The following is a 27,181-nucleotide window of genomic DNA, read 5'->3' as shown; positions in this document are numbered from 1 at the left end:
AATAGCCTACTTTTTTCAATTTCCTTTTTAGAATTAACAAATCAGTTTGAAGCTGATTAGTTGAGTAGTGAGGCTAGAACTCCTTTGTGCAGAATAAAGCCATTTGCGTGCTGATAACATTCCTGCTTAACAACTGTACCTTGCAACATTTTTACTACTTGGAGAGATCTGCATTGCTTGATAAGGCTCCCTATGAAGTCTTCACCTGTAAGCTTTAAAGAAACAAGAAGCCTGGCTACAGCCCAAAATTGTATCCCGAGACTCACAAACCTCTTGTGCATCACCTCCGACTGACCTACAGCAGAACAAGCTTTTTACATCCCGGAAAGAGCAGAATTCAGGGAGGCTTTGAAATGGCAAGTTCTATTCTATGCATGGCAACTCACAGCTCTGTAATAACTCCCTAGTTTGCCACTGAAGATGTTTGATCCAGGACAAGACAAGAGCTGGAGCGACAAACTTTGCAGACTCACTTTAACTGATTCCTTCTGGCATAGAATCCGTTCCTGCTCCACAAGTGTGTTCCACTACTTTTCTTCTCCCTCTACACATCTTTACCAAACCGCAATAGCGCCCAAGGAAAAATCTGCCCAAGTCTATGGGAAGGGGGAGGCAGGGGACTATCCTTGCTGTGGCCCCCAGATACATTAATACATGCCATTATCTTGAACAGGTTTCAGACAGACATACCATATAAAAGTTTAATGGAAAGTACAATCCAAGTGCTATTTTACCTAGCTGCCTTCTCATCTCTAAAGGCCTTTTTCCACTGGGATCCAACTTGTTCTAGGAACGCTATTCCACTTAAAACACACACTTCCATTAGCTGGCAGGGATTCCCATACTGTTTCAACTCCTCATATATACGTACTTTCTCCACACCCCAGCTTTCTTTACTAGATGCATTCTATTGTGGGTTTTGTGCTAAAAAGAGATTTGACAAGAACGGTCTTGACAGTCATTTTACATAAAGGAAATAAAGTGGCAAAATCACATGGTACATTTTTAGAAGGCAAACCAGACTCAAAATACATTTAGACATCACTTTGATACCACTGAAAAGAAATTGCTCAGTTCTCACAGCGTGGGTAGCATCAACTTCTACATAAAACAAGTCCTGAAGTATTAAACATGACACTTTCCTACAGACTTTTGGCCTTCTTTATCCATTGTGCTATCACCTTATCCCAAACATAACAGGATAAAAGTAACAGAAAATTGGTGCTAAAGTTCCCAGCATGGGCAGAATGAATCATGCTGTATAAAGCATAAATGTGAGCTATTCTGCTGATTCTAATCAGTTTTTTTAATTATGTAATATTCAAGGGATTTAATTGTGTTCCTTTGAGCTTCCTCTGAGAGACAGTATACTTTGATCCATTAACATTAAACAAGCCAGAAAAAAGATCAGTTCCCTCCTTTAACCACTGCTGCTTGCCCACAAAGGCTCAAGAAACTGTTAGATAGAAACTGAACAACTTATTTTTTGGTGAAATTTTAGTTTTGGGGGAGGGGTGGTGGTATGTGCATGAGCTTAATTGAAGTATCATCAAAGGAGACAAAGATTCTTTCATTACCTGAAGCTGCGCTGCTTCTGATCTTTTGAGGTGGGGGATTTTTTCTCTTATTTGTCTGAGGGTTTTTGTAGATTCATGCTTTTCTCTTTTGACAGTCATTAAGACCATTGGAAGCCCTTAATACAGGCCCAATACAACAGCGCACTTAAGCACACAATAAGAGTCTGTAAGATAAGCAAGACTTCCTCTTTTAAAGAGTAATTAATTCCTTATTAAATATACTTACTATAAAGAAATCTGCTAATTTAATCAGTAAAATACCGCTATCCTGCTGCGTATTCATTGGAAGACATCCTGTGAACCAAGTACATGTATTTCAGCCTTTCAAACAAGTACTTTAAAGCAAAACCCAACCTGGAATCATTAAAACCACTGAATCTTACAGTCTTTAAGTTTCTAGATATGATAATTTCTGAAATATCACAATGAAGTTTGAGAATATAATATCAATATGCTTATTTCAATGAAATTAACACTTATTCAGCATCTGGTTTTGCTGTAATCTGACCTTTAACTACACTACAAAGGCAGAAACTTTAAAGAACATTTACATGTTTGAATCACTGTTCATTATCTCTGTGGCAATCAATAACATTGACAATAAATGGGATTATTTGGGTTTTTTTAAAAAATAAAATGTGAAGAACCTCAGTTACAGAAAAGAGGAGGGGGGGCACAGTAGAATTTGCCAACAAAAATGTATTGAGGGCTAAAAACGTTCTGTGTCTTGATTGTGCCAGTCACTAGGATACCAACAGAAGTTCAGAGCTCCTAACTTCTCAGAATCACATCTCATCATTGGTCTGGCTCTAGGCTCACAAAAACCAAACATGCCACTCAGCTGCTTGTAAAAGTTATTTAGCTACTCCTACCCTGTCTCTTACATTTGGACTTCACAGAGCTGGAAGAACCATTTCAATGGAAGTATGGCTACCACCACACCTAGGGGTCTTAAACATTAACTTATATTGCCAATGACAGCTCTGTTCTATTTCCCATGAAGCTTTATCCTTGATGGTAGGAAGCGATAAGTGTGTTTGGTTTTGTTTGAAGTGTTTTTTTGTTGTTTTGGTTTGTTTTTTTTAAACATAGAATAGCTTATTAAATGTCTTTACCTGCATAGACATTTTTCTCTAACCTTTTTAAAGAAAATAGTAGCATTACATATATACATAAAAGAATACATTATGTTTTGGGGACATGTTTGCAGGTGCTGTCTCACAGTTTTGCAAAATAGGAAACCTGCAATTGTCTTATGGAATTGTGTCAGAAAAATACATAAACAATGCACAAAATGGCTGGCACAGTGTAAATTAAAGCATTAAATTCATTTCTAAATCCTCTGGGCCCTCAGTTGCTAGAGATGGTAGTCGATAGTAGTAAAAAAAATTGCCTCCTTGAAATGTGCTTGGTGGACAGCAGCTTGATGATTGGCAGCACAAATAGAAGACAAACGAGAAAGCCTTCAATCTGCAGCTGATGCACAGGAAGAACATGGGGAGCTGAGTTTACAATAGAGAAAACATTACCAAGCTAATGGCACAGGCAATCATTTGACCACCATGCATCTCTGATAGCAGCAGGGCATCCATTTTCAGTTAAGTGTTAGAGTACCTTTTTGCTTTCTCTGACCACTGCAGGGGTAAAACAACCTAGTGCGTGAAACCCACTGACTGGTAATAAATTACTATATTGGATACTTTTTGTTTTCTTTCAGCAATGACTTTACTGTGTATTCCTGCTATCATTACCAATTAAAGTGGAGATTGCGTTAGCAAGCTATATCTAACTGTATATCAGTCCCTATGCTCCAATTGCTTTGGCAAGTATCACGGGGTCAAGAGGCTCCTCTGACCTTTATCAGCTAAGTCTCTCTGACCACTCACTATTTGCAGCAATCTCAGCTGAACAGATGGACACTTTTGCAGACTCTATAAAGCTTAGAATATAAAGATAAATGAAATTGTGTTTCGGGCTTCAAACTCGTTTATGAGCATAAAATATTGTTAGCAAGTTCCACAAAAATCTCAGATTTCAAATAGCACATCTTAAACCTATACCATGAACACAACACCTCTATCTACTCGGAAATGGGGTTTTTTTGTTGTAGTTTCTGCATTTAAGACTAAAAACTTGATATAACTTACATGTCTAGTTAGTACAAAGTCACTTACAAATTTAGAAAGCCTAATAATTATTTTAATCACTAAAAACAAAAAAATGTGATACAGCCTTTTACCATGACAGTCAGAGCAGCATATAGCACATGATCAAACAGATCATTCAGTGGAAGAATACTAGAACAGTTGGATACTACAGAGCATTCAGAGACAGCTTGGACCTTCATTTGAAATTTCACTGTCCTAAGTTTCTTAAAAGCCCTTATTCTTTAAATTACTGCATCAAAATTTTAGTCATACAACACAAGAGAAAGCTTCAAGTTATCTAGGTGATGCTTGAACTGGTAGTACTTAGATATAAATCTGGTCTTGCAATCATATTTATGTATTCATAACCCAAAAATAATCTGCTGTTCAACAAGAACACTGAAGTGTCTTTTGTTTAGGCTAAATCATATCAGCAAACCATCCTTGTTAAGTTCATAACCTTAAGCAACAAATGTTATACAGGCTTAACTAGATTTAGTGTTGAAAATATCTTAAATTGGATAAAACCATGGAATAGTATTTTTTATTTATTTACTTTAAGCCTGGCTTGGTTTTCGGAAGAATAAATCCCCAAGAGGTAAAATTCTGACACACACACACACTCCTATCTCTAACCCTGCCCACTTCCTGGAGCTTCGAATTTAGGGAGCATGTGAAGAGTTTCTGTGACTAAAGTATCCACAGCCTCCCACAGTGGGCAGAGAGGTCAGGTCTACCCTCTCCAAAGCAATGCTGGCTTTATCCATAGGGTGAAGATCATCCAGAGTAAAGGCGCTACTGTACCAAGGTCATCATATTCCTTAACTTCAGACACTTCACTTAGTCATAGGACAGAGGATCCTCTTGAGGGGGATGTTCAGAACTTTTCTCCTATTCATTTACCCTTTTTAAACCTCAGTAATCATGTATAAAGAACTAAATGTAAAAAGCCTGGAGTCCAGAGTGGTGTCCCAGTTTGCTTTCACATGCAATCTATGCTTGACCTGACACTTCATCATTTGGACAAGTCAGTCCCAAACAAAAGTGTCAATTCATGATTAATTTTCCCATAGGAACTAGTTTAAAGAAACTGCTTTGAACTTGGCTGTTTTTAAATGAAGTCTTATTTATATACTCAATATTCTAATTCTCTGTATCTTAATATATTAACTTATCTTGAATGTAGAAGTAAATTCCCTTGCCATACCTTTAGAAATATATAGGGCCCAGAGATGGGTGTAGCCAAAATATTTTCAGCCTTACTCAGCACTTAGGAAGAAAACCCTTAAGATGGACCATCTCCCATGTTTCCTAGAGCAACCAGACAAACAATGCTACAGCAGTCCACAAAACACAGACTACTGACTCATGGATCTAGGACTTATTATACCAAACAATTTACTGGATGAATGAACATCCAAATATCTGTGAGAATAATGCTGAACACAGGGATACTGCATGACCTTAGAAGGAGGGTAAAAGTATAAGAATATTAGTTTGTCCTAAGATGGATTGATGCATATAAAAATTAAGTTACCAACCCATGGCTGGCTACTGACTCCAACTGAAATAACATATTTGCTCTGGGCTGTTCTGATAGTGCACTTCCCATAGTGCACTATAAGACTATTACCCATAAAATTTATGTAAAAAGTACCAGATCAAATCCTAAGCAAGTGACTTTCTACTAAAAAAAGAATATAATGAGATTAAATCTTAAATATTAAAATCCTCTCTATCCTAGAAAATGCTTTTTGAAAACTCAGGAATGGGCAAGCTGGACTTTTTTCAGATCCTAAATCGTTCTAGGACGTATTAGAACAGCAGCTAAGTTTCTGTATCCATAGATTTCATACTGTTCTTTCCTTGAGAGCTGTTCAGTCTTCCTGAAGGCAGTAGAATTGCTTAGGCTTCCAAGAGGACAATATTTGCAAACATTCTCAGACGTATCTGGTTGGCTGGTTCATCTTTCCCACAAGTATTGCAAGAACCAAATCTGACCACCAAAACAAATTAAGGTTTGAGTATTAATATGTAGAAAAATGTCAAGAGAATGGAAACGTAACCACTGCTGCTGTTTTGTTTGTTTTAAATTGAACCACAGTATAGCATAGTATTTTATTTCTGCTATTTAACTGAGACAAGAGATTGAATTAGGTATCAGAAGGAAGGTAGCAGATAGCAAGCCTTTCTTTTGCAGAAAAAGGTTTGGTGTTGCAAGTCCTAGTTCCATAACCACAATTAAGGTGCCAGTGTATTTCCAAAAAAGTCACTGCTCTTTGTTTTGAATAGGTGTGTGAGGCAGAAATCTCAGGAAGTCTCATAGATCCAAATTCCTATTGATAGTATTCTTCACTAAAATAATACTAATTAAACTATAAGAGGCCAGAAACTCAAAGTTTAGAATAGAAAAGATAATCATCACAAGTGTAAAGATTCCACCATCCTCCTGTCATGACTGATGAAGAATTCCAGAACATCACTGCACAACATGAAAATATAAAGATTTTAACAAGGATGACGTAATTTATTTTAGAATTAAGATTACGTAGAGCACTTACAAGGAAAATCAGTTAGGCTGGTCTACAGAAGAAATCACATTTTAGGGACTAGAAAGTAGTAAATCTAAAATGTAAGATAGGAAAATTCAAACTGTCTCCACGCCCAGAACCAAAAGAAGCAGTGATAAATAGAGAATATATCCAAAACCAGCACTTCAATAGGATAGAAATCCTATATTTCTATCCATAAAGATATGTCCCTAAAAACAAAATACAAACTTTGCTACAGTTTCCAAGGAACAGAGAAGGGAATTGCAGCACAACAGTTGAGGTATGAGAGAAGACAAAGAAGAACACAACAGCTCTGTTAGCTTCAATAATGGTCCTTCAGCATGAAATACTTCACAAGAACTACTGGTATCGACCTTAGAATTATTTCTAGTAGGACACTGTAGCACCTTCTTTATCTTTAGCACAGGGTCCAGTTAGTGGTCTATGCAGGGAAAACAAAAATTTTAAGTCAGTCACTTTCAGTATAATAATAGAGCAAAAAGTTTATAGAAGTATATAGAAACAGTGTCTGAAGCATTGAAATAAATAGTTAAGGGTTATTCTCAGATTTCTGTAAGCCTGTGTTACTATCCCCACCTACAAGAGTAAAGTGTGCTACAATATCACTAGGGCAGCTTTTTGTTTTCATTTTGCTTTGAGGTGGGCGAACAGACAAAACACTGAAATCAACAAATTCTTGACTTTGTGGACCAATTCAGAAAACTGCAGTAACTTTCAGCAAAGCTGATGTGTGGTCCAAGCTATCAATCTCTCTCAGGGTTATGACAATGCCTTTTAACTGGTACCAAGTTAATCTCATAGCTCTGAAGTTACTACTTCACTGTAGTTACATTGCTACCTTGGTCCCTTGATAAAATACCTAATTGCGAAATTTCACAGGAAATATAGTACTGAAATGCTTTGCATCTGAGTTATGGGAAAAATATATACACACACTTCTTTGTTTCTTCATTCATTTTCTTATTACACTTAATTAATATACTACTAAATAGCTTATAAACACCAGACTCCGTAAAAAAATAGAAATACCTTAGCAGCAACAACATAAAGGTTACCAACTTTAAGCTGACAAGTTCTACTACTTTCTGGTTTGCTTTGTTCTTAATCTATTTCATACAATCAAGATCTGTCATTCCTCATAATATTCAAAATATCACAAAAGAAATAAAAGGAATCCATGTCTTCCATACCATTGTTTATGGTACCACTCCTGATTTCATATTTGATAAGTATTACTTGGTATTTGTGCTTGTAACTTATTTCCATTTCTCTATCAATTTTTCCATCAGCAAGATTTAACTATAGCGATTTTCCAGGCTTCCAATAACAATTTTTTTTAAATTGCATCCTTTCCTATACTAGAACAAATGACTGCTATTGTCATACACTCTTCATTTATCTTTTACTTATTCTATGCAGCAACATAAAAGTAGGTATTTCTTCTATTATTTATAATTTCTGTATATTCTTGTTTTAAGCATCTATAAAAATATAAGCTTTGGCTTTCCTACTAACAAAACACCTGTTTCAGAAGCATCGTCCTTGGCATATTTTGTTTAGTGCAGAATATGTATATTACGTAACTGAATAAGTTCTTTAGAACAACTAATACTAGGTATGTCAATTGAAAATGTTTAAAATGCATTTACAAGGGTTATAGTAACTGGTACTTAACTACTTTGTTTATAATTATTTCTAATATATAAAAATTAATTTTTCCAGATCTTGCGTAAACCCTTGTTTAGATATTTTGACTCTACTTTTCTGCACTATATATTAATGCTCAAAGAACAATATTTTAAGGAATTGTTGAGTTTATATATCAAGCAATAAATATACCTAACATTGCTATAAAAGTTCATATGTAAATAAATACATCTTTTTTGTCTTATCCACGCCGTAAAATTTTCCCTTTTCTGCTCTAGCTCTTCAGTAGTATAATTCAGTAGTCCAAAGTTTAGCAATTATTGCACAAATTTTAGAAGCTGTTCTTCCTCCATAATTTTTACACAGAAGCAGCTCTAATTACATTATGGAAATCAGCAGAAATATCAGTGCATGATAAACATATTTATATCCAAGTTATTTAAATTGAAAAGCTAGGAAACTTTCTAACATGAAAGGTTTCTGGAACATCAAGAAAACAATTCCCAGACATATCCAGCTTTTTACGTGCATCAATGAAATCTTCATATGACGCACCCAAGCATTTTACTATTTTTTTTCAAACCAGCTTTTCTCACAGCTTCAATTTTCAAAAATAACTATGACTTAAAGGCATAATGAGAGCTAGTTCCATATAAACACCATGAGCACACAATCTAGTGTGTAGTCTATTGTAATTAAGACCAGTGATTCAATACCTATTGCTACTGGCCAGGTATCATAGCAACCTTGTGTCACTGAATACTGCTGAAAACTGTTCAGCACCAGCAAGACTATGCTTCAGGAAAATCTACAATGGCACTAGCGACTGTCAACATCTGTGGAGGTTGTAACAGGGAGAACAACAAAGAAATCTGCTTTATAAACCCCTATGCTTAGAAAATTGACAGGGATACTACAGTAACACTAGAAAAAGGAAAAATACAAAGAGGAAGGAAAGACCATTTTTTGTCATTTACATAACTTATGCACCCACATCCTAATGCCCATCCATTTAAGCTAGAGATTTGAAATAATGCTGCATTACCACATTGTTTACGCATATCCACAAAGTACAATCTTTTTCTTTTTTTTTACTAAACACAAGCATCATTTCTTGCTAACATTAATCTGAAAATAAAGCAGACCCACTTTTGAAATAATATTTAAGCTTCCATAAATGAACTCTAGATAATCTTGTATAAATCTGCAAAAAAAAAGAAAAACCAGGTTACTATGAACAAGAACCCAATATTGATTTTTCTGCGGTGCAGTAAAGCATCTCCATTCTATTTGGCTGCTGTCAAAGCCACTCTTTAACAGCTGGAGTCAAATTGCACTATTTACAGCAAGAGCCCTTGTCAAGTGGACCATAAGTATTCTAACAATACACTATTCAAATGGCACTTTGCCACACAAATTGCTGACTTGATGAATACCCTATGTCAATGACTAAGGCCAATATAAAAGTTTCATTTTTATGAGAGGTTTTACATTCACATATTAAGTAAAGCTTTCTTGAAGAACTATTAAGCTATATATTTTAGGTCTTTTGACACTGAAAATAATTAAAATCTGTTTAAATATATCAAGGGGATTTGACAACATTAATATGGATCTTGTGTTAACTGCATTTGTCACACTCATCTGTTATTGGTACTCCCACTGGCACATGCAGTACAATAAAAGAATTAAAATGGTCAAAACACCATGAAATCAAAGCATTCTGCTTTTGTATCTGTGATTTACATGATGACAAATGTTTTGAAAGAAAGCCTTTGAAGCTGGACTACTACATGACAATATTTTTCTTTCTTCTTAGGATGAAGGGAGATTATTACTTCGTAAATGTTATTTTGTCTTAAATATAATTTTAATGTTAAACCAATGTAATAATAAATATTAAAAAAAGCTGAATCTTACTTGCATCCTTCATGTGGATCATCTCATTGTACAAAATAAGGATCACAAGAGTAATACCAACAGGACAGAATAGCTACCCCTCATTTTTTGTTACATAAATATTCTGAATTTGAATTCTTAGAGGCAGCTAAAATTGATCACTTTAATAGAAATACTGTTAACAATTTAGTGTGTTAAAGTTCCAATACACAAATTGCCAAAGCAGCAAATTGATAATGAAATACTCATCGTATACAGGCATACTAAAACCTTTTGATAATCTGAAAGTTTTGTCTATGTGATCATTATACATTCATTGGTATGAAACATTGAACTCTCCAGTATCCACAGACCTCCCACTAATTTCATGGGATCTAGATTTCGGGAGACTATTTCAAGATAATAGAATACAATGACCCAGAAGAGTCAATAGAACACTTTTTGAAAAACCTAAAAAAGTTTCCTGCACTAAAAGAAAAACAGTGGACTTGATAAACAAACCTTCATTTCAACAATAACAAAACAGCATTAAAATAAGGATCTCCATTGTAATAGTCCCCCCGGGTTCAACTACATCCTATACATTTAGCCTCCAGCATCTCCCACATGAATCTACAGAACCTGCTTTAATGGGGATGGAGGTAGGAAGCAGCAGTGGATGTTATGGATGACAGATTTTTGATGAAGAGTGGTTTCTCCAAGTATAGAACTTCATTTGTTAGGAAATTAGACTAAAATAACATGACTATAACAAAAAGAAAGCAAAATAAAAAAGATATTTTGACAGTCATAAGGAAGGCTAAGAGACATCAATGATATTCTCAATAAAAAGTTTTCATTGGGACAAAATAATTAATGAACAAAGTTTAAACAAGAAAATGGAATATTTCTTGAAAAATTGGAGCAGCCAAGATGCATATCTGGTCAAGAAAAGCACTATAAATTATTATTACAACTCTACTGCTGCCTATTATGATATTACTTCCAATTTAAGATAATTATAATCTGTCAAGCATACAACTCCATGCTTTAAAATTTACCAAAAACTATTTCCCCATTTTCCATGAGCAGCACATTTTTCTATCTGCTTTGTTAAATCAATGCAATTTTCAATTTAATAGGTATGGCCAAAACTACACTCCAAAGACACTACTGTAACTTTTTCTGTTGTCCCTCTTTAAAAAGGGAAGAAGAAACTATTCCTTTTAATAAACTAACAGTGAGACCAGATTCTGTGTCAATAGCCAACTAGTGCACCATCTGCCCCACAACATGCCCAGCAGGATTATGCTCTAATAAGACTTTTCAGAAAATAGGATCAAAAAGAACTTTAGAAATCAGACTAAGGTTAGTAAAAGGTCAAAGATAAATATTAAGAGTTAAACAACAATCATTATAAAGTTAAAATTATGTGTAAGTTCGCAGGTACAATAAAGACCAGAAAAGAAAATTCAAGAACAAGAACTTGGATTAAGCTGTACTTTATCAGACAGTTTTGTAATATCCAGTATTTCATTTACCATAATTAATAAAGCCAGAAAAAGGCCAGAGACCATTCTGAAGGTTGTTTCCACATATGAGTTGAGGGAAAGCATTTTCCATCTTCCCCTGCTTGTGGAAAGGTATTTTTTTATCTGCATTCAAGGTTGAGGAATAGCTGACATGACTTCCTCTGTTTATTGCAGAGAATGGAATTCCCAAAACCCATTAGTTAAAAAGCAGTAAACAAGAAGAAACATTGAGGCCCTATTCTTGATACACTCGGTGTCAAGAGCCAGTGAATATATTCACTCCTGATGCACAAACAGGGTTTTCAGAAAAATGTACATATCATTATCTTCCAAGCTGAATAAGGTAATACCTACCTCACTGATTTTGATATTGTATTAAGTTTGAGACAGTTTTAATAAGTGGGTTTACAAAGTCTGCATTTGCTAAATGTAAACATCTACAGGTAACTGATAAAAATAAAGATATATCTAGGCCACAAGCAAATAGAATGACTCTTGCATTTTCAACCTTATTTCTCATTATATGGTGTCTCTGTACTCATTTTTCTGAGCTTTAACAGCACATTAACACTAGTTTCAGTATCTTATTTCCTCCTATTATTTTTTCAAACCAAAAAAAGCACATCTTTTCCATCAGTCACAATTATTTGGTTTAACAAAATTGTGAGATAAAGCTAAGTACTGTGTCTGGCCAAGTCTCTCCTGAAGACTGTCATACCTATTTGCAGCCCAGCATCTCACAATGAACATTGCCACATTCTTTTTAACCAATAGGGTGCCAAATTTATTGCACTAATAGAAGTGTAAGGCACTTGCACTCTGTTCTGTGATGATTTAGCAGAAAACAAATGCCCAATAAAAACTAGCATTGAATGACAACTGGAATCTGCAGTTTCACAGAAAAACAATAATGGAAAGACCAGTAGCATCATGCCATGCTATGCTCGTTCTCAAGGCATATACATCCCAACTGGTGGGTTCAATTCTTCTGAGTGTACCGTTAATAGGTGTGGTCTTAAGCCAGAGGCATAAGGAAATAGAATTGAACTATAGGTGCTAAGTCTGAGAAAATTTAGATGTTAGAAAAATTCTTTACTGTGAGGGTGGTGAGGCACTGGAAGAGGTTGCCCAGAGAAGTTGTGGATGCCTCATCCCTGGAAGTGTTCAAGGCCAGGTTGGATGGGGCTTTGGGCAACGTGGTCTAGTGGAGAGTGTCCCTGCCCACAGCAGGGAGGTTGGAACTAGATGGGCTTTAAGGTCCCTTCCAACCCAAACCATTCTGTGATTCTATGAAAATCCTTCTGAGATGATCTGCTAGTGACCTTGTATTATAAGGTGGTTCCTCCATCTTCCCCATTTGTTCTATGAAATGGGGTTGAAGCCATAAGTGAGCCAGTCAGACCAAGGCTTTATACACTTAAAACCAAGCCTCCACCCCGCTTACACAGGGCTACACATCAAAGGTGAAAGGGTAACAAATTTGGATCACAACTCATTGCTCTTGAGAAATGCTTTACTCTTCATTCTTACCTTGTCTGAAGGTTTGTCTGTATGAGTAAGATTGTAAGAGACCGTGCCATGTTTGTAAGAGCTAGAGAGTTTGTATCCAGCATTTTTATTTCTTTTTGACTCTTGAGATACAGGAAATAGAGTATCTGCCACTAGGTATTCTGAATCTTCAATGGAAGTAAGAATTGCTTTTGCTGTTTCACCTGTTTCATGTCGTTCCAGTGTGCCTAGAGAAACACAATAGAAGCTGTAATTTTTTCAAGAAACAGCATGATTTCATATTCAGTGTAAGCATCATAGTATTAACATAATACATTTCATGCGATCAGATAAATCATGAAACATTCACAGATAAGTCAACTAATTCATCATTTTCCAGACCTTAAAAATCCAATTTTGCACAGGGTCTATTCTACAGCATTGTTATGTTAAAAAAAAAAGAATCTTAATTTCTAAAGAAATCACTGCAGCAAGTACCTTAGATTCCGACTGCAAGAAACTTCAGATATTTTGTATAATGCGTGAAGTCAGATGCAGTTTTCAAAAGGAGCAAAGGAAATTCAGAAGAATACCACTTGCCCTACTCTGTTCAAAAGTGTCATTTGTTTTCATTTCACAAAGCCCTCACAGAGCATCTATATCATTAACAGTGTAAACAATAAAACACTTATGTAATATTTTAGTGCTGTCCTCTAGTGTTCTAGATTACAAATAGCAAGGGAAAGCTCAAATTTTCCCTTCCATTCCCTAAAATCCATCTTTACCTCCAACACACTTTAAATACCTGAATGTACAATATGTAGCTTAGTAGTCAGGAAGATGAATAAAATTTCAGAGACTTTCATCACTTGGGCAGATCTAGGCAATCCAATTCCTTTAACTGTTATACTCAGTTATATTATTTTAATAATAATTTAAGTAATAGTACTAACATTAAAGACATCTAAACCAAGCTTAAATGTATTTGAAATGAGCTCCTATTATATACACCACACATTTCCTATAGGATTTAAGGAATAAAAAATTGCTGAAATGGCATGTTTCCTATAAATATCAGAGATAAAAGGCACATGAAGGATTTTAAAAGTATTAAATATCTGCTATAATGTGAAATGTTTTTTCCCTTAAGTTTGAATTCTTTGTAGCCTCAAGTAATACAACATGAATTTTCCCTTTCACTGTTATCAGAAAAAATGTGTAACATTGAAGTTCTATCAGTAACACCTGCTAAAAATATTGGACTGGGATTGAGGGATCTCATACGTTAAGTGTTTGTGTGTGTATGTGTGTACAGAATCTCTTTATCTGAAATTATTTCTCTGAAACTCATCCATTTCTGTTCACTGTAGTATCACTTCTGTTAACTTATACAGCCAAAAGTCTTGGAACCCAGAGCAGAAGAAAGCAATGCAACTGAACCTTTGTCCCCTACAAAATCGAGTGAATAACAGAATACTATAATAGGGCACTGAAAAAATAAGGCTCAGTCCCAGTTGTTTTTAATATGTCATCTTCTTCATCCCTCCCCAGGATCTGCAGGCAACATCAGGGATCATTACAGAACTGAATATTTACTGGAAGGAAAGCTAATTGCCCAAAGATCTTTATAGTTGGACTGTTTACACACCCTTCAATACTGGGTAGAAAGCTCCCAATGTTGCAACATTTCAATATTTCAGGAACACAAAAACTACATTGATAGAAGCCTACAAGAAAGAATTATACAATTCATACTAGACATGCGAGCAAACACACATTCTTAGAAGTATTATAGTGTTTGCAAAGGTAAGAAGTTTGGAAATACAGTCACTTGGCTAACATAATTTTTGCCTCTTTAGATATGCAATATAGTTTTTCAGACTGTAAGCATGCCCTACTTCCCCACAGAACTCTCTGCAAAAGATGGACAAAAATCACCAAGGAAGCAGTGGTTCTCCCTCGTTAAGTGGGAAGAAGTAAGCTTTCTCTACCACCTTCTGCAGCAGCCCACTATGCAGGGAATATTGGTGTGTACACACACGTATATCCATCTTTGTTTTCTGTATCGCTTTTGTCCGTGCAATTCACTACTAGAGTACTCAAGTGCTTTAGAAATACTATTATCATAATATCCCTGTGAAATTACTTGGTATCATATTTTTATGGGCAAGGAACTAAGGCAGAGATTACAATAAATTTTTAAGAAATTCAATAATTTTTGGAGCATGGTATTAAATTTCAAAGCCCAGATTACACATACTCTTTAGCATCAGACAGAACTCCAAAAAATCAAAACAAGTTTTGTTAGCTCCAGATACATCCATGAGTGCTTCACCACCACTCACAGCCAGACTATTCTGTGGAATAATCTTGTGGATATACAATAGAATGCAATAATTTAATTAAAGCTATTGTACTATAGTGACAAAAGAGGATAAAACCACGTTTCCAGCAAAAATCAAGATCTGAGTTGCCTAACTTTTTATCCTCATATGTATGGATATACACTCAGAAGTTAAAATGAAAATATATTTAAGAGTTGCATTATTTTCCATGTATCAGAGCATCTTCCCTCGCAACAGCTTCAGAGCCAAGTTTTCAGTTCTAGTTGAAGGAAAAAATTTTTTGTTGAAAAAGAAACAGACCAGAAAAAATGGTAAAAATTACAGAAGACTGGGACAGCAGTATCTCACCTTTGAAGACCATGGCCTGAATGCAATAAACAGCCAGTCTTGACATACATGAAAGCAAATTGATATTTTATGTATTTTACACACATACATCTTATTTTTAACTGCTCACAGATGGGCTTCTATATATTACAGACTTATGGATGCAAATTAAGAAGCAACTGAACAGGTTGTTGGGTTACTGAACACTTCCACTATCTACCAAACTCTTTTCTAAGTGTCAGTGTCAGAATCATCCCATAGCAAATACACCCTTTTGTATATGTGGTTTGGAGAAGAGAATTAACTTCTTAACCAAAAATCCCTTCTGGGTTCAAATGAGGCAAGAAATATGACTCAGTCTCTCATAAAGGACTTACAGGTGTGGAGTTTTGGGTTGGGTATTTTTTTTTCAAAACACATTTGTAGACAGGAACATTGAATAGAAAATAATGCCCCAGATAACCAGCTTTGTTTCTTACTGACTGAAGTATATATTAAACAAATTCAGAAACTTAGAGCTCCATCTTATATCTTTTATATATCATTCATAACAGCTACATCAAATCCTTTGTAATAGCACCTTCCAGAAGATGGTTCCTTTCTTAAAAACATGCTTCTTTGCCTATACTTCTTAATTATGGATCTCTGCATGTCTGTGTGCCTACATATGTACAGATTTGTGTGTAACTCTGGAGGTGCAATAAGAGGGCACAAAGTGCATAGGAAAATGAGTGTGATGGAAAGGGGTGGATGATTGCAAAAGTATTACAAAGTATTTATCTTATCCAACATACTTTACACTTCTGAAAAGCCCAAAATACTCATTTGCAGAGTGAGTAGGTGGCAGAGACAATATAAAATAAGAGATCTGTATTCTGTGATTCATGAATACATCTTTAAGAGAAACAAATGGGGGAGACAGGGGGAGATGAAGAAACCTGTATGTGTGACAAAGGCATCCTGACCACTGTAAACAGTCAAAAGAACACTGGAGCAGGGTGGTTATTGCTCCAGGAACAGTTGTTAGAAATATGTTGCCTCTGATTTTAAAGGAAAATAAAAATAGTAAGAAAAGACACAGCCTGTATATGGGAGTGCAGGAAAGAAATAAAGGCAACTCTCAAACCTGAAGTATTTTAACCACAAATAAGCCCAAAAGCTTTTCATTGAGGAACATAAAAAAACAATGGATGAAAAGGAAAAGATAACAGTTTTCTAAGTAGCAGCACCATCACTGCTACGACCCCCTACTATACATACAAAACACAGGAAAAGAAAGTCTTTATCTCTGTAAAGCTGTGACCATGGCAACCAAGTCTCAGGAACAGATAAGAGTGGAGTATTTCACTCTCCTGGGCAGCTTTGGACCACCAGGTGTGACTGGCTAGAGACTGTTACAACATCTTACTCTTCCTTCTGGACCAAGTACTACAAATTGCCTCTCTTGGTGCTAGCGCTGTCCACACAGTTCTCTGGGTTCTGCTCTTACTGAATGATGCAGTTTTACAGGGGAGGTCACGTATATTATCCTGCCTGAAGATGAGGTATTCACTGACATCACATGACCTGTCATATCATGAGGCTCCAGTGCTTTCTGTTTGCTGTCACAGCTAAACTATTGAAAATCCTCAATATTGCAGTGCTGTGTGACCTAGTAACTCAGTTGAATCTTACAGCATAAGTGATCTGGTGAAGGAAAAATAGTTTCAGAATTGAATTTATTTTTAAATAGCACATAGTAAAGAACAAAATCCTTTACTAGAAACAGTGCCTTTTAGAACAAGCATCATCTGTAATATTAGTCTAAGATCTTCCTTTCCTTAAATACCTATTTCATCTGAAAAGAAACTCCCACACACTTTCTTCTATGCTGGTAGAGTCAGGCAAACAGAAATTTTACATTCCTCACTAGAAGATGCTTGAATTTTACAAGTCTACCAGCCTGCTCCAAGACAGTCATAAAGCACTTCGCTTGAAAAATTTCTCTTAAGTGCTAACACTGCCACTTTAACACCAAATGGACCAAAACAGACGGAAAAAACATTGCGTTAAGTAAGCATATATACTTCCAACCAATATCAAGACAAAAGTAGATGCAATCTAACAAATAGGTAGGTGGGATACATCAAACAAAACCCAGTCTACTAAAATCTAACAACTTTTAAAAGGATATTTTACATATAGGACTAGATCAGCAATGGAGATGCCCTGCAACGAGCATGTAGATTGTCTTGACAGACACTCCATAATGATTTTTGCATTTAGAAGACTTCTATCATGTAGTCCCATAGATTTTCAGAATAGCATTAGCAAACTATTGTCAGAACATCCTTCAACTAAACAATGAAGAACAATACAAAGAACTACTGGAATATCATATATAATGCAGGTTTACATATGTAATTAAAAAGAACAGTTCTCCAATGCAGCCAGTCTTCATCTCTGGATTTCTGCTGCAGAAAACACCCTGAAAGAACAGGCAATAAAATTCCTCTGTTCTCTCCTTGACTCCAGCTAAGGTGTTCTAAACAGCAAAAAACAATAATCCTGTAACAGGAATTGTTGGGATACAGTAAATGTGCTAAACTTGGCTGAACAAAAGTGGCCAGCTCTGATCTCAGAAGAGATGTGAACAGTTTCTATTTCTTTATTCCATCTGAAACATGGAGTGAGGATGAGAATCCATCCCTTATGTCTGGAATGAAAACCCTCCCTGATACGAGCTCTTCTGACTGCACTGACCATGTCAATCAGTTCTCATTTCCACTGCTGTTCATTTTCTGAGTATATATCATCTTACTTCATTATTGATAATAAAATAAGAATGAAGATCAGCTATCAACTCTAAGAATCATCCTTTTAAACAAGCACATACAGCTGAATTCCATAGGTGTTTCACCTAGTATACATAAAGTACATAAAAGTACATTACTTTTACATGTAGAGATCTGACTGTTGTCAGTATAAAAGTGTGTCCTTTGCTTCTGCAGATTGGGCAAAACATGACATTGCCTTTTTTCCTCCTTTGAGACAAACAAGCTCCACTACCTTTTATTGTTCTACCATCAGTAGTTACTGAACAATGACTCAAATTTAGATAACCAGGAAATATTCAAGTGCAACCTATAGAATGACCTCAGATTTACATGTATAAAATGTAAGATGCCTTAAGTTTTAACTTAAGGCTGACAAATCAGAACACAATAAAAAGACAACCCCAAACACTAAACTTGCACAAAATGTATATTCGTGCTTGTGACTTATTTTGAATCATTCACATTTTCAAAATATGTAACCAATGTTTTCATATCCTTTGTCTTTTAGAAAGGGATTTAAGCAACAATATAAGACCTGCAGAGAAACTGCAGTAAAATGGCAACCTTCCATCTTATTGCACATTATCATTTGCATCATATGTTACCTTTAACTCACCTTTAATTTCTTCAGAGCTGCTTTCTTAGGAGAAAGTCTATCTAAATCATTACTTGTTTAATGTTGCATTAAGTGTTTAGTGTTTAATGTTACAGTATTCTTGGCCCAAGAAGTTATCTTGTCTCAGTTCAATAGTGCACAGCTGGGTTAACTCACTCCCTGCAGATTCTCCCTTTCTCCAAGGATGCCTCTTAAGCATGAGGGTGGAGGGGGGAGAGAAATCAAGATCTCAGCCCACGTGGTGTCTGCCCTGACTATTAATGCTGAAGGTCAGACCATGACCTAAGAACAGAAGAGCTAAATCACTAGAGCCTTTTTCCAAATATGAAAAGCTCCCTTCAGGGGAGATACAAGCCTTTCACAGTGTTCAATTAACTCCTCCTAGTAATGCAACAGGGTACTTAGTATTTGAGCCATAGTTTTGAGGGCTATTTACACAGTTTCACAAGGAATGATGAAATTAGGTACAATATAACTGTTTGAGAGATCACTGTTAGGAATGTCAAATGAGACCTATTTGTCCTAATATCAGAAAGAACATGCACAAGTGTTCTTTGTCTAACTAAGTAGACTTTAGGGTCCACATTCTGGGTGCATTCACAGAGGTACCTGACTTAAGACAAATCTGTTATTTAAACAAATTGCTTACCAATATTATATTGTGTAATACTAAAATGAAGGAAAGGAAAGATATTGTGTGGGTGTGAATTGAGTGTGTGTAGAATTTGTGAGAGCATGTGTGTGTTCAAGACCAATAGGACATTTTTTAAAGCACAGGATCAGACCGACAAGAAAAATTTTACTCAAACTTCAGAGTGTCTTGGAAAAAAACACAAAAATTAAAGCAATTTGTCATATGCCATCTCTTTCTGAAAAAGTTGCATTTCTCCAAAAGCCTTCTAACACTTGGAATGTTTTCATTCACAGAAATTATGGCAATTTTATCAAAAGGTTAACTTTACTATCCAAATGTCTAACAAGAGTTCACTAAAACAACTCCATAGGCATTTCTGTCAAGTAACACCATAATTTGACCATTTTGCACTTTTTAGGATGTATGGTTTATCATCAGTTAAAGATGAAGTTCATTGCCCTACTCACATGAACTGCACAGAGATCAACCTGGTGCCCCTTCCTAACAGCCATTTCACAGTTGCTGCATCTTACTTCTGCAAACATATAAGTGACCTGGATTTCTGACCAGGGCATAGGACCCTACGGGCAAACTTTGCTAGCCAGGAGAAAGTGAACCAATAGGCTTCACAGAAACTTAGTATCAAGAGGCTTTTTTGCTCCCAAGTGTGTAAAAAGTATGCAAGATTGTGTTTCACAGAAGACTTACCAGATGTAGTTACCAAGAACTCTGAAACTTGAGTTTTGCATCAGCCCAGATCTTTAGGCTATACAGAGCTCATTAGAGGGGAAAAAAAAAAAAGGTAGTGACCACTATGACTTTGACCCTAGCTATACCACAGCCTCCAGCATATGAAATGCAACCACAGGATTTATCTGCTAGGCCACACTCACCCACTCAAATCTAATTCTGACCAGTGACCTGAAGAGAAAAAGAGAGAGAAAGATGGAGAGACAGAAAAAGGGAAAATGAAAGAGATATCAAAAAAGACTGTAAATCACTGTTTTGCAAGGACAAAAGGGTCACAGGACTGTAATTATTGCTGCTTCTACAATTTTCTAGGCATAAATGTATAGTAAATTAATGGCCAAGTTTACTTTGATACAGTTCTAAGTTTCATTAAAACTGTATAACTTATTTCCTTACAGCCGCCTGATGAAACCTAAACCTTATTTTTCTAAACACTTCAATCGTTAATTTCCTTCCAAGATGAGAAAAAGCTGTCAGACATATTAAATGAGGATCTACTTAAACACCAAAACCAAACTGCACAGCGTTTACCAGAGGTTTAGAAAACTTACTATTGTTGGTACCAATTATAAAAATTTTGGAGCTTATACAATTACGTACAAATTATCTTTAAACAGTGTTTGAAAATGGTCCAACATGTTTGACCATCAATGTGATCAAAGGTTTGATCTATAACACCACTACCTGCAGAGTAATTTCATTTTCTCCATAGCAAGAATGATTCTGAAATAGAAGAGGTTTTAAGTAACAGTTTAAATTACTTAATATGGCATTAACATCACAAAAAGTATTTTCAGAGTATTTCTGAACTCTTGTCTATTTTTTTATAAAGATTTTTTTGTGATTGAAGTGATCATACAGGTGGATTTGACTAGTGTTAGACACCGCATATTTTATGGGGGCTGCCAATCTCACTAAAAGCCTGTTTTAATTTACTGATACCTGTGCAGTTTTTAAATGCTTGAGCTACAGTTTTCTATGCTTGACAGCGACCTTAAGGTGGTGGGATTTTTTTCTTTGTTTCTCAGCAAAAGCATTTCAAACCATTTATCATTCACATTAAAGTCATAAAACACATGGGTGTTCCACAATCTTCATGCCTTAAAGTATGGACTCGAAGCTGAACATTACACTGCTGTGAAACACACTGTCAATGCTGATGCCTTGTTCCCACCACAATGACAATTTTAATTGAAGCACCGTTACCTTCTCTGGTTGCTTATGCCAGGGAGCTCTATACAGAATCCATCTCACAGAGTCAATCTTACTACAAGTGAATGGAAGTGATGTTCTTTCATTTACCTCTAGAAAAAACCCTCAAGATATACACATGTAGAAAATGATGTGTAAGTATCAACATAATGCTGAGTTTACAAAGGTAGTAAGAGCAAAGAAAATTTCTGAATTGAGGTAACAGGCACTTTTAGACAAATCTCTTGTGCACTGCATACATTAAAACATGTTTTTTAAAATTACTAACACCTAGGGTGTTCTAAGAATAATTCTATAGAAAGATAGAAAGCACTGTCTTTTTAGGATTCCTGCTCTGCTTAGATGCAGAAGTTAGAAGCCAAAACAATCGTCATGTTTCTGCATTTGACAGAAAAATGGCAGAAATATTGTTACTTAAGCACTCAGATACTGTGATAACCAACATGGCAAGATACAAGTATTATATTCAGAAAAGATTCAAGTAGCACAAGCAATACACATTAAATAGCGTGAATGAAAAAATATTATATCAATATTTATTTAGTTGTCCTCAAGAGTTCAGAGATACATTAAAAGAAAGCTAAATGCAGAATTGCACAAGTTAGATTTGTGCAGTTAGATTTGCACAAATGGTCTTAACCTTAACACCTCTGAGTTTTTCAAAGCTTAACTTAATAAACTTTTCCTTCAAATACATCTCTTACATGTAGAGTTATATAACTGCTTTAATAATCTGTTTTTCTCTGTTTTGTCATCTATAGGAATTCAGTTTTATGTAGAAAATTTTATGGCCTTTATTTCAAATTAATTGTCCTGTAATTAAATGGTACAGAATATTAACAAGATAAGAATCTATAAACAATTCAAAAGGTGAGATTAATCATCAAAAAAGTCAAGTACTTAACATCATAAAAAAACTTATAACATTTATAATCAAATATCATCTTGTGAATTATATTTCCCAGCAGTGCACATTTCAAGCAGATACAGTAAAGTCACCACTGTCATTAACAGAAACAGATTATGTACTAAAAATCACTATGATCACCACAGCTCTTGTACAGATAGCAAGTACACTGTGGAAAAAAACCAGTATTGAATCTGAAATTGATATAGAATTCATCTAAAATGTTTTGTAAAAATTGTTAGAAGCTATCAGAAAAATTAGTGGAGTTTCTTGTTCCTGAAGAACTGGATCATCATTCAGATTATTCAGTGCTTTTGCAAAATTAAGAAATCAGGATTTGTGTACAAAAATAACTGTTTCTGTATGTAAAAACTAAGATCTCCCAGGCTCAGGACTTAAAATATGACAAAGTTATTTGAACTTTTGTTTGAGTTCACAAACCATTTTTAAATAACAGCTTCTATTATTCTAATATAGCTTATTAGCAACAGCAGTAGTGACAGCATCAGACAACAATGCAATAGACCAGTGTATTCAGATAAGAAGCCTGTAAGACAACTAAAGCATCACGTCTTCTCAAACCGAAGCACAGTAATTCCCCAACATCTCATAATTCTTTTGCCTTAATATCTTACATGCTCTCTCTTCAATCTATTTCACCCGCCATCTGAATGACTTAACCAGACACAATCTTCAAAAAATATTGTTAACTACACAAATCCAAACTATTATTTATTGATGATTTTGACCTTTTCTGGTAAGGATTGTAAGCATACACCTAATTTTGACTATACAGGAGATCTGACCTTCACAGAAATACTCTGTAGGCATACATTTCATTTTTTTTTCTGTGTTAGGGCTAGCATCATCCAAGAAAGTTCTCAAAATTTGCATTCACTGGGTAAGTATGAAAAATACAATGTAGCCATTGTAAAGTTAACTGTGTATTAAGATAATCAAACAAAAAATTTTATTAAGTGATGTTATTCTATTTTTAAACTCACACTAAGCACATCATAAAACAGAAACAGAACAAGACTTGCAAGGGAGAAGAACATAACAGGAAATTAGTAGATGATTCATTCTTCAAGCATGATGAACTTCAAGGAATAAATTCATATTAAACTACTACTAATTGAAAGACTAAATTTACCTCTGATAAATGAAGATTGCTACCTCTGAGCAAGGAAGATTGCTCTTTAAAGTCTATCCATTCTTTCCTCACTCCCAATACATATTAGATAGAAATGTGGCTCTGCAGACACGCTGCCATATGTGTATACAGTAACAAAAACACACTAATTCTTTTATTACTACATGTTATCATACTGATATTTACCTTTAAGAAAGCAAAGGTATCAACTGCTTAGGAAAATGTAAAAGCAATATAGATAACAGCTAATTTCCTTATTGAAGTGGATTTCAATTGGTGGCTATTGGAAAAATATTCTGCACTTTAATTAGAATAAAATTTGTTATTGATTTTCGTATTTGTCTTCTAGCACACAAGTTTGGAACATATCCTGTACACATGCTATATTAATATTCCAAACATATTATTAGATCAATATTTATTGTCATGGAAAGATTTCCACTGTAATGGAAAGTTGCTGTATCCATATATTAAAATTTAGGCAAATTAATTAAACCACACAGATATTAGTTCATGGCTTCTGTATTGTTTCCTGTATGGCTTGCCTCATGCATGTGCAATAACAACTTTTAAACTTAGAATATTTTTACTTTATTCTGTAAACCAGAGGACTAGATGGATGGAATTCAATTTATCTTATTCTAGACTGGTAATAGCAGCAGGCAAGTAGCTTTGCTCCCCTCTCCCCCGCCAGCCCTCCTCTTTAGACTCTTTGTAGTCACTAGGGAAAAGATACAGACTTTTACTTATTCCTGCTTCCTCCTACTCATTAGAAAAACAACATGAACCATAAGCTCACAGTTTTGCAGTAAACTGGTAAAACTGACAGACAGTCATAGATACTAGATACCCCTAAACTTTTGTAAAGTCATCTATCAAATTCAACAGAATTAATGCTGACTCTACAACAGCGTAAATATTGAAATATTCATGGAAATTCCTTAATCCACAGCCTGAAATTATAAACAGACTGGCTGTTTTCCCAGTTATCCATTAACTCTGTTACAGTAACACTGCTCAGATTTTTTTTAAACTACTAACAGTGATATATGAGTGACAAAATCAGGTCCTCCACTGACTTTCACTCACAGGGACAAAGCCTTAGTCATGAAACTTAACTGCATAGCTGGATGAAAAATAAAACACTTTTTGACTATAGAAACAACAAAGACTACCTTATGTCCATTTCCATAATGGAATCCAAGCACAACGCTACCACTTAGACTTTGCCCTATTTAAATGAGTTGGGGAACGTGCTCACAGGTATCTGTACAAGCAAGCAGTACTAGGCATGGCTGCCTGCTCATTTGCCAAAAGATGAGAGTCATAATGAAAGGCTGCTGTGTTTCTGCAGAGGTTTGTCTGTGACAGCATATACATCTTTGTCATATATCTAAACAATGCTTTGTCTGCCTGAGTGGCACTCAAGTATCTACATAGCTCTTGATCTAGGTCAGGCCAATTTCAAGGATCAACGCCATGACCTCTCGTGTTCTCCTGCAATACAGATATAATGCACATTAAACCAACTACAGTATATCCTAGTAGGCTTTCCCAGGTATTCACCTTCTATGGCACCTTTTAGTTACCAATGCATAACAGGAATAAAAAAATCATTGCTGACGTATCAAATAACTGCATCACTTATAGTGTTCCAGCTATTCCTTAAGAGGTGGTGATTGTAGCTCTCATTCTTGCTTGATACTAGTAACAAAAGATACGGAAACAGCAATTAAAAAGCCCCACGCTTTTAGCCATCCGCACCCTTTCTGAACATGTAATATACATGAGCAGTGACATCAATTTTACTACTACTTTAATTTTGAAGTAGGTAGCATTTTTACAACTAAAAGGAGAGACGGTTAAAAGTATACTCTGATTTTTGTCTCTATGGTACCATTACAGTCCAATACTATTAAATCTCACTGATTTACAAAGTATTCACTATACTTTAGTGTAAAGTTATCTAGCTGTAATAAAGTTGCATCCGAGATGTAATTTTGTCTCCAGATGTTTAACTTCCTTGGGCTGCCTTGGGCATTGTATGGTGATAGAAACTATTAGTTCTTATATTGTTGAGTGCAATAATTTGCATTTTGGCCTAGCATCTCTAGAATTAATGAGCCAAAGTCATCTTCCATCTTGTTAAGCAAACACAGGAGGAGCACTGAATTCACTCCACAACATTTGCTGTCCAGTAATCTAGGAAACAAATGATTGTTAAGTTTGGGGGGTTTTGTGGTGGGTTTTTTGTTTGTTTTTAACCAAGAATCACACTGTGGGGATAAAAGCATCACCACTGTCAGGAGTTAATTCAAAGGCATACACTGCCTAAGTATTATTTAATCCTGCAAGATACCTTTCTGAGCAGTGCAGACCCGGCCTTCTCTAACACCACACACAGAACTGCCTTTTTTAAGGCCTACACAGATGACTTCTTTAAATCAACAGCCAAAAGTTTCAATTTAAAAATGACAGAGTGAATTATTTAGCAATTTACTTGACCACAGAACTTTGGAATGCCTATGACCTGTCAGCACTATTTATAGTTAATAGTATACATTCCATGAAGTATTAAGAATACTGAAAGGCTGAAAAAGCAGAAAACTGGGAACTTGCACAATTTTTTAAGTGTGAGATATACTTAAATCTTCAAAGTTTTTACCAGAATACACACTTCCCATGAAAAATCTAAAAGAAAATATTGTTATGTTTATCTTAAAAGCATGAAATTACAAAACATAATCCCCCTTCTTAGTGCACAGCACAAGAACAATTGGGTTGTAGACTATGCTCCTGCAGACACTAGGGTGCAACCCAAGTCCTGCTAGAGATATGCCTTAATATGAACTAGTGTATTTCTTCATGATGCCTCTACAGCTCTTGAAATAAGCTTTGTTAATAATTCAACTTTCAAATTAATTTTGTGTGCTATAATGGATTAAGTCATCCTCTCATGTCATTAGCATGGCTATTTTGGATTAAAGTTTGAGGGGGTTTTGTTTCACTTGGGTTTTGGGTTTTTTGTTTGCTTTTTTTTTAAAAAGAGGCTTAAGCATTGCATTGACATACTATGGGGTCTGAATCCCCTTAGAATCCAATTTCTTGTCAAGAGGGACATTAAGACATGCCACCTGGTGAGCTTTAACCTTAAATCACATCACAGGAGCACCTGAGGAGCTGTTACACCACATCCTACAAATATAAAAACAGCACATACTATGATGGATCAATAACAAATGCATCAAAGTATGCATGAAAAATAATCATTACATGCTCAACATCAGTGTTTGTTTATAAAAGGAAACAGGGGAGATATTAAAGCTCAAAGTGATTAAGTTCTGATAGAAAATAATTGATACAAGTCAGTTAAAAATGATAGTTATGAAAACAGATTTATAAGGAAACAAAATATTCTGTGGTCCTTTATTACATTTATTTGCTCAATTTTATTGCAGTTTCAAATGTACACTAATCCTTTGGTTAAAAAGATGACCTTACAAGAAATGCTAATAAATATTTATGTACAATGACCTTCAAAGGATATCTCACTCAAAATTGGTATGTACCTAGGAAACA

At 35.3% G+C, this 27,181-nt stretch overlaps 1 protein-coding gene across 5 annotated transcripts in view; it reads right to left on the bottom strand.

The window, feature by feature from the left end:
- WDR72 (WD repeat domain 72) overlaps positions 1–27,181 on the bottom strand; it is a 105,829-nt gene that overhangs the window by 58,232 nt on the left and 20,416 nt on the right. For all 5 annotated transcript variants that reach the window (XM_010311983.2, XM_075764721.1, XM_075764719.1 and 2 more), the window contains one exon: positions 12,885–13,090. In XM_010311983.2, coding sequence (XP_010310285.1) covers positions 12,885–13,090 — 206 coding nt within the window. The remainder of the gene's footprint in view (positions 1–12,884; positions 13,091–27,181) is intronic.

This window comes from Balearica regulorum, chromosome 12 (assembly GCF_011004875.1).
Source record: "Balearica regulorum gibbericeps isolate bBalReg1 chromosome 12, bBalReg1.pri, whole genome shotgun sequence".
Classification (NCBI taxonomy): domain Eukaryota; kingdom Metazoa; phylum Chordata; class Aves; order Gruiformes; family Gruidae; genus Balearica; species Balearica regulorum.
Note: the sequence above shows the minus strand (reverse complement) of the source record. Positions and strands in the feature narration are given on the sequence as shown.